General features: G+C 44.5%; 3 protein-coding genes and 1 non-coding gene across 4 annotated transcripts; 2 read left to right on the top strand and 2 right to left on the bottom strand.

Moving 5' to 3' along the window:
• Positions 1-257: 257 nt before the first annotated feature.
• Positions 258-1288, top strand: SARC_11295 (hypothetical protein; the record flags this gene model as incomplete). Its single annotated transcript, XM_014294623.1, has 2 exons — positions 258-397; positions 1129-1288. Coding segments are annotated over 2 exons (300 nt in total), but the record flags the coding sequence as incomplete, so codon positions are not given.
• Positions 1289-5506: 4218 nt separating this feature from the next.
• Positions 5507-7015, bottom strand: SARC_11294 (hypothetical protein). Its single transcript, XM_014294622.1, has one exon. The coding sequence runs from the start codon at positions 6833-6835 to the stop codon at positions 5525-5527; it is 1311 nt and encodes a 436-aa protein (XP_014150097.1). The 5' UTR covers positions 6836-7015; the 3' UTR covers positions 5507-5524.
• Positions 7016-7209: 194 nt separating this feature from the next.
• On the top strand, positions 7210-7281 carry SARC_30246. The gene has a single exon. It is a non-coding gene; the product is annotated as a tRNA-Met (tRNA).
• A 574-nt stretch (positions 7282-7855) lies between these two features.
• SARC_11293 (hypothetical protein) lies at positions 7856-9118 on the bottom strand (the record flags this gene model as incomplete). The annotated part of the gene is made up of 3 exons (XM_014294621.1): positions 7856-8286; positions 8568-8634; positions 9002-9118. Coding segments are annotated over 3 exons (324 nt in total), but the record flags the coding sequence as incomplete, so codon positions are not given.
• Between the last annotated feature and the right edge of the window lie 402 nt (positions 9119-9520).

The following is a 9520-nucleotide window of genomic DNA, read 5'->3' as shown; positions in this document are numbered from 1 at the left end:
ATACTTATATATATATGTAGTAGTATATATATATATATATATATATATATATACTATTAATCAGTAATCAGGGTATTGTTGTTACATGTAACTTCTTATTCACCCATGGATCTAAATTCATCGACCTTTAGTCACATACAAGCTTTATATATCAAACCCTAAACAGTCACAAACCCCCTGCTTTTTCTTCTTCTCTTGTACGCGTTTAAACCAGGAATTTATTTTCTCACGTGTTTGCTTATTTGGCGCGAGTGCAGGGTATTCCGCCATGGCTGACCGACAGTTCGGTACGGGCAATGAAGAGCCAGAAGAACATGACCACGCTCGTTGTCGCAGGCCAGGAGTTACTGACAGACGCGGGTGTCACCGACCTCGTTCAATCGTGTCCAAGCCTGACGTATGTTGAAATTCACACAGCATGTGTTATATATCAGCGTACGTGCTGATATGTGTCGTATGTTGAAATACACACAGCATGTATTGTCGTATCGTGAGTATTAACATTTCGGCGTACGTGCTGATGTGTACAAACAGCTGTCTTTGAGAACGAGATAGTGTGTAGATAGAGACGTATTTGTCTGGTGTTGCGTGCTTGTGCATAGATGTAGGGTTAGGTGGCTACATGAACCCAAGAGTTAACGGCAGGCAAGTGACGGTCGACCTTGTTGTACCGCGTGTGATTAGACTCGATAGATCGTACCACTATTCTAATTCGGCCTACTCGCTTGTATATACCACACTCACGCTCTATGCTACACACCCCAGACATCCGAACTCTTTATACAATTTCGCCCCTTTTTTCTTTTGGAGTGTGTAAACTATACTCACAAGCCCTTTGCCACACCATCTGTACCCACATCAAACAGGAATCTAGATCTCCCATACACGCCTGAAGGAGTTTATTAACTATACTCACAAACCCTTTACCACACCTTCTGTACCCCCATCAAACAGGAATCTCGATCTCTCCTACACGTCTGAAGGAGTTTATAAATCATCCTCACGCCCTGTGACACACCTTCTGTACCCCTATCAAACAGGAATCTCGATCTCTCATACACGCCTGAAGGAGTGTGTAAAGTATACTCACAAACCCTTTGCCACACCTTCTGTATCCCCATCAAACAGGAATCTCGATCTCTCCTACACGTCCGTCAGTGATGCCGGTATCGCCACTCTGTGCAATCTGAAGCACCTGCACATCCTCGAGATCTATGGCCTCACTGTCAGCAAACAGGTGCTGGCCGTGCTCAGGAAGTCTATTCCGAACATCCAGATAAGTGAGTAGGGCATCACCAGGGCAACAAGCAAGACACACACACACGTGTGTGCTCGGCATAGAAGCATACAATTAGTAAATGATGGTGTGAGCGTATGGGAATACATGTGTATATGAAGATACGTAAGTGCATGCGTATATGAATATACGTAGGTGCATGTGTATAGGTGTATAACCTCTGAGCCATACCTTGCGATTTCATGGCTGCTGTGGTCTACTGGAGGTTGAGGGTGCCCGAGGCTGAACCGACGGAGTTGTGTATGGTGGCCGATAAGAAGCTGACCAAGACACAACAGTGGCCACTGCGGGGGCGGTACTAGTCACTGTACAAGTACAGATAGCCGTGACACGCCCCAATACATACGCACACTGGGGAAGATGCACTGTAACGTCAGTGCAAGTGGGATACTATTCCATGCCTGTACGCACCAGCGGTTTAACAGAACACAGGCGGCATTCGCAAGCAATGCGACTAAGCAGTCACGACTTGGGGGCGTTCTTCGGTGGCCGCTCGCACGCTTGTACGGCTCCACCGCCTGCTTAATTGGCCACTATGGAGCGTCAGGGCACGCAGCCAACCGGCGAACCTGTGTACACCATCTCATCTCCTGGTTAATTGTTCACTCTGTGCAATACAATATACCGACAAGAACACACGCAGCTGAGCTTCTCCGCAGAGATACCGTAACTTGTCCCGGCCCCCACTAACACAGACGGATCATCCGCATTTCGGCTGGCAAAGGGTAGATAGAATTACCGCCATATATAGCCGTCGGCTCACGTAGTACTGACGTACTGGCTCAGTGCGTGTAGTGCCTCGGATACCATCGTACGCTGTGAAGACTCAATGAGATATACCGAGACACGCAGGGCATTGTTCAGCCCTAGCGGTCGGCCTGACACCTTCAACACAGACATGCGTGTGCATGGAGAACCATTGGACTACTGCACTCAACAGATTGGGGAGGGGGCAGCAACACGTACACACGACTATACTATCAACACGCGACAACACTATCAACACACGACAATACTACCAACACACGACAATACTATCAATACACGACTACAACCGTGGGGAAGGACGGCTGACTATATAGGGCACCCCGGTCAGGGGAGGGGAGGGACAAAATGAGGGCATGTGGGATTGCTGTGCTTGTAATGAGGCAGCTATGCCTCACTTTCACATAGATAGGCCCGAGTGTCCGAGGGTTGCAGTTCGGTACTACTAGGAGGCGCTGGCGCTCATTCTGTCAGTTCCGTTTACGTCGGACACTTATCACCGTCATGAAGTCCTTGATGCGTATGCCAGTGTATCAGCCGACTGTGGGATGCCTATCCTTTCACCACACACCATGGCATAGTTGGATAGCCTCGGGCGGATATGAAAGATGTGTCTGATCTCGCACTTGTGGCTATAGATAAAAGTATGGGCAGAGACGCCCCGCTAGTATGGAACTGTTTTCATAAGGACAAGCCGACACATGCTTCTACTACTGGCCGATGGTCCCTTGAACACCACTCCACACACCACCACCACCGCCATTGCTAACTATCGGCGCATATCCAGAACGCTATGCAGTCCAGGACCACGTGCGCATAGCACAGCTGTTTACCGTGTACTACAGCATAGCCCATCGGTCTATAGTGTATACATACACAGACAAATGGCCAATAGTGAGACAAGGTAATCAGTCAAGATACCACCGGCCCTCCCGAGATACACGCCAAGCATAGCACAAACACAAGCACACATCACCATACCGCAGCCTCATACATGGCTAGGTCACCATACTACCATACATTGCCTCACTCTGAGCTAGTTTATCATGCTACTATACATAGCCTCATCTGAGCTAGTTCGTGGAGATCTTCCACTTTCTTCCTTCTTTTTTTTGCAACCGAAATGAACATACTACAGCCCCGTCTGTGGCTAGTTCAGCGATGACCTTGTGCTCTCTTCAGCAGTCGGACGAAATGTGTCAGGAGATCATGGTGTCAACTGCCGAGGGAGGCGCTGGGCCTGTGCCGGTCGTGGTATAGAAACCCGGGTGCGAACCAGGTGACCAGCCAACCAAGAAGCTTCCACCTAACACTTCAATACACAGAGATATAGGTTCCTTATTGGAATATTCTATGAACGTGACAGTATATATATATATATATATATATATAGCTATTGCTCCCATAGTAGTTGGAGTCGCCACTACAATGATCAAGGGGGTAAAACACACACTGATTTCAAAGGACGCGGTGGTAGAATTGGAAACAGTTCGGTACATCGTTGTTAGGATACACGTGTGCAGGACGAAAAGTGCTCTCCGTGAGATGTATCACTATCACTAATTGAGTTAATAATAGTAATAAATTAAATTGCACGTGTATATGTACTTTAAAGGAAAGAAGTTTTAATCGTACGTACGTTCTCTAAAACTGGGTTTTAATTGTACATACGTTTTCTAAAATAAGGTTTCATTGTGCGTATGTTCTCTGAAAATAGGTTTCAATTGTAGGTACGTTCTCTAAAAATAGGTTTTCATTGTACGCATTTTCTCTGAAAATAGGTTCTAATTGTACGTACGTTCCTTAAAATAGGATTTAACTGTATTTATGTGCTTTAAAATAGAATTTCATTGCAAGGATGTTCTATAAAAATAGGTTTTCATTGTACGTATACTCACTAAAAGTAGGTTTTTATTGAAAGTATGCTCACTAAGAATACGACTTTTTTGAAAGTATGCGATAGATTGTACGTATGTTTCTAAAAATAGGATATCATAGTACGTATACTCGCTAAAAATAGGTTTTTATTGCAAGTATGCTCACTAAAGTTAGGTTTTCATTGTAAGTATGCTCACTAACTGGTTTGATTGTACGTATGTTATCTAAAACTAGGTTTTAACCTCACGAAAAAAGGGTTTATGTTCTCTAAAAATAGGTTTTGATTGTACACACGTTTTCAAAAACAAGTTTTGCCTGTTTTTTTTTTTGCCGACTAAAAAATTCTTGTTGTACGGAAATAGAGATGGATGGCACGCATAATCGTCGTAGCAAGCCGATTGCAAGAATGATTGTATTCATGTTTTGCTGACTAATAAGGTTCCTGCGTACATTCCTCTATGACCGATTGACCGTGAAAACGTTCGATATTTCCTGTCAATTCGGGGTGGAATACCAGTGGGTGTTGTTAGACCCTTTAGTTGAAATGAGGCCCACTCCAATACGTTTCCCATAATCGAGTCCAGTGGTGTACTCTTTCATATACATTCTAATCATTCTAGTGTTGGCTTACACATTCTAGTGGTGGTTATAACACACTCTTATTGCTCTATACATACACTAATGATCGGAGTGAAACAATTAGAGTGTGTCGCACAACTAGACCGCCAGTATACGACTACCGCAACTATATGTAATAGTAAATATAGCACATGCAGTGTCTGTGGTGTGGTGTATGTGCCCTATGTAGGTAAAAAGTCACGGGGTACGAAGCAATGTAATATTTGAAGAGTATGACTCACGAGCTCTATAAATTGAATGTATATATATTATGAGTATCGCACGGATAAGGTGTCTACTAATCATGTTCTCCACTACAAACAGGACACTTTCCGGTACCATATTTACATACTTCCGAGGCTATATACGTACATCTACATATGTGTAATCCTCCTTAGGTGCATATACCTACAAAATATACATACTATTCGTATTCATATATATATATATATATATATATATGTGTGTGTGTGTGTGTATGTATGTACGTATGTATGTATGTATGTATGTATGTATGCATGTATATATATGTATATATATGGACGAGCACATTTATAATACGTCAATATACAAATCGTATATATAAACAACGCGTTTTCCCGACTTCACACTCTTCAATTGATATGCACACTCACTAACACACTCTAAACCTCCATATAACTACACTTTATCCGTGTTTGACGGCCACAAACTCGCCTTCCGCCAACATAGCCTTCCCATCTTCCACCATAAGCAGCTGTATTGGTTCGCCAATAGACTCGTCCGTTAGTATCCACATACCCAGTACATGCCCACACTCCATCTAAACCTACTTGCTGCATATGCACCCAATCCTGCTGTGCTACACACTGACATAAACAAATGCAAATAAACTGGTATACTCCAAGGCTTCATACAACCGGCGAGACTCGCGCTTATATATACATACCTACACTTGAACAAAACACGCATCTCAAACCTAAAACTTTATATAGCTACACTCTCTCCGTGTTTCAGAACCACAAACTCGCCTTCCTCCAACCCAGCCTTCTGAGCTTCCGCCTTCAGCAGCAGTGGTGGTTCATCGATAGGCTCGTCCGTTAGTATCCACGTGCCCCAGTGCATGCCCACACTCAGTCTGGGCCTTCGCAAGTCCAAGTGCACCTGTACCGCTTCTTTTGGGTCTACATGCTGCACCTGCAAGAACCATCTCGGGTCGTATGCACCTATCGGTATCATAGCTAAGTCAAACCTGCACCTTGATTCCTCGTCTGATGAACCCCCACTGGTGAGCGGTCCACCAAAGAACTCCTCGGCCGTTTCTAAGAACATCGGACAGTACGCGGTATCGCCCGCGTGGTAAGCCAGTCGGGGTGGCAAAAGCTCGGTACCGGAATCCGTCCCGTAATTAGCGTTGCTCTCAAAGCAGTATACAAAGCCACACCAAAGCTCCTTGTTGCGGTCAAACGAAGTGCGTGTGGTCCAGTGTTGTACTGGCGTGGACGTTATTGTCACACATGAGGAAAGGGTGTGTTCGGATGGGGTCTTGATGGTGAACTTGCAGGGCACTTCTTCCCACCAGTTCAGCTCCACCACCTTGGCCATGCTATTTTTAGACCATTTCGACCCGAAGTTCGGTACAAACCAGCGGCTCTTCATACCCAACGGTACCACAAATACAGGGTCAAACGCCTTATGCAGTCTCGTAACAGTAGAAGCACACAGATGATCGTAATGGTTATGGCTGATAGTGACTATGTGTATCTGTGGCAAATCCTCTATCTCTATGGGAGGTTGTACATAGCGTTTAGGCCCGGCAAACTGTACTGGAGAAGCACGGTCTACCCACACAGGGTCGGTGAGGATGTTCACACCACTGCATTGCACTAGAAAGGACGCATGCCCCATCCATGTGGTTTGTATCTGATTCTTTTGATTAGGTTCGTCCAAGCCATCTGTGACTTCCCTATTGCTGCCACCATATCCGGTCCCACATATACCCGCCATCGGACTGATTGAGAACAACTTCTCAGTATCTACACTCACCGACGGTACGCGTTTCTGCACCTCCTCTGGGCTGGGAAACGGGGGTGCATTCTGTCCGCTTTTCCACTGTACTAGACCGAATAAGCCATTCACCCTGTCGCCACCCTCCCAAGGTGCATTGAATGTATCGCCCCAAAGCCCACTTTTAGTGGGTTGGGTAGGGTTCTTCAGGTGTAACATACTACGTTTGATTTTGCATGGTTGGCTCTGAAGCGTGGCTATGTACGCCTGATCGAATGCCTTTTTCATCATATGAGAGTTATGTGCTTGTGTGCAAAAGATAAATGGTTTTGGTGAACATGCGCGTGTATTTTCTGTGTCCTATTAAAGTCGTAAACGAGACAAGCGATATTTACAACTTTGCAGGCTCTTCACCTGCCCAACTGGTATTTGTACAGATATGAGTTAGTCGAACATAAACGCACACCATGATGAGTTGGTGTGGTTTCGCACAACACAGCCTTTGATCAATATACCTTTTTAGGCTTTCGATAATAAAATCAAGAGAGCACTATAATAACCATCAAAATAACACATCCAAGTCAAATGTATACAATGAAATATGCTTTTTGGATATATATATGATAAATAAAATTCAACACTCAATCTGACTTGCTCAGAATACTAGCAGCGTGGCGCAGAGGGAGCGCGCGAGGCCCATAACCTCGAGGACGTCGGATCAAAACCGACCGCTGCTTTCTTTTTTTTCAACGTGTTTCAGTTTTATTCAGTACTGAATATGCTGCTACTGTCGCGCTTAGGTAATGTATGCTTGCATATTACAGATATAACTTATTTTTCTAATTGTCTTATTCGCATAGTGTATGTTGCGAAAGATATATTAAAAATATTGGATAAATTGTTCAGGAGTGCCTCTTTATGTGCAGAGACTTCATGCATACTTGCATACTGAGTATGTTGCCAACAATATATTAAAGTAGCTGAATAGATCGTTCAGACGTGCGTCTGTATATGCTGAGACTTCATGCATACTTGCAACTCTAACTATACGGACAATGTAATAAAAACATTTTAGAGGCTAGGCTGGATTGATAGTTCAGTTGTGTGCCTGTAAGTACAGATACTTCATTCGTATGTGGGGTAGGGCCTATTCGCTAGCACAGTGTTTGGTTTTGCATACCTGGCAGGCGCCCTATCTGTGATACTCCAATGCGAGTACACAATGAAACACATAAATACATATTATACACATAAACATTAAACATACATACCTATACATAAAATATGCGAAATATACCAAGAAGTCATGAGCTTTACAATCTTCATACTCTTTGTTTTAAAATAATCACCCACAGAAGGTATTCGTCGATCAAAAATTAATAATTCTGGAGGTAAAGTAATTCTCGGCTACATGCCGAAAACAAAGCGTCTTGTCGTATTGCCGAGAAAGATCATCATGTCCGTACACTCGCTATTTAAAAGTATTCTCGAAGTGGGCACTCGGGAACACCTTAACCTTCCGTGTCTTCAACGTATAATAGTACTTTGCTACAGGCCAGTGACACTCGGATATGCCTTTGGAACTTCACAACAGCGGCAGGATTAAGCATACTCGAAGAAATACATCTTGAATATCACAGCTAGCAGAATCTGGGCCGAGGCCGTTGCCCCGAGCACCACGTAGGCTGTCTTCTGGTTCAGCGATTGTATCATTGGATACAGATTACCCAGCAAGACCAGACCTGGGAATCAAAGAGATGGAATTCGAATTGAATAGCGGTGATTGGTAATGTGCAGACCTAAAAATTGTGGATAGTCGAGAAGAAATTGGAGTTGAAAGGTGCTATTTTTACGGAGTTGAAATTCAATTGCAGACACAGAAACTAGAGATCCGATAGAGATTCGATAAGTAAATTAACATGTCACGTGTATGTTTTCAGCTATAGCAACGCCACAAAAGGCAGTACAATACACGTTGATTCAAATTCTAAACGCATACATTTAATTAGCGCAGATAACTTACTCGATACGCCGAAGCCTAGAACTACAGCGGTCCATCTCAACGCCTCACTTGGCACAACGCAGACCACCTTTCAAAAGAAATGTATGCACATTAGTACAGGGAAGAAGGAACCCAATTGTATGTCGTTATCATGGCAACCTGATGAGTAGAGCTGTATGGATGCGGTTTGGATAGCATATACATACTGTGTGGACTTCGGCCCTTAATATGAAGAAAAAAAAAGTTGAAAATGACCATACTCGTCGTCACATTTTATTCTTCTTCACACAAACATCGCTAGCAGCAGCACTACCAATGCCCGAAACGATACCTACTACGCAACACTCACACACATACACCATTGGTAGTCAGCATCTCACATCACAAGTCCCAGTTGTATGCATACTTTCGCCACACAGTCTGGAATGGCTAGAGACCACTTCTGCCAGACATACCGACACAGGGATGAACATGAAGACGGAGTAGCCGAACAGACAGATCAACTCCAGCAGCACACAGGGTTGCTTGACATAGAAGTTCACGAACGCCCAGATCATCAAGGGAAACTGTGGGGTGCAGGGGGCAGTAGAGCAGCGATGCAGTTTGTGGGTGCAGTAGTTAGAGGTGAGTGGGAATGCAGCACAGGTGGAATGAGAGAGTGTAGTGTTGGTCACTGTGTGGTGCAGGGGGCAGTGAAGCAGCGATGCAGTTTGTGGGTGCAGTGGTTAGAGGTGAGTGGGAATGCAGCACACGTGGAATGAGAGTGTAGTGTTGGACACTGTGTGGTGCAGGGAGCAGTGAAGCAGCGATGCAGTTTGTGGGTGCAGTGTTTCGGGTAGCTTTCAGAGATGAGTGGAAATCAAGCACAAGGGGAATGTGGGAGTGTAGTGTCCATCCAGGTGAAATACTTTGGATGGCTTTGGGATGAATGGGCGAGAATTGAGTTGTGATTTTTTTTCTGCATACAGGCTGGC

The sequence above is a fragment of the Sphaeroforma arctica genome, assembly GCF_001186125.1.
Source record: "Sphaeroforma arctica JP610 unplaced genomic scaffold supercont1.1613, whole genome shotgun sequence".
In the NCBI taxonomy this organism is placed as follows: Eukaryota; class Ichthyosporea; order Ichthyophonida; genus Sphaeroforma; species Sphaeroforma arctica.
This window is presented reverse-complemented; position numbering and strand designations above follow the sequence as displayed.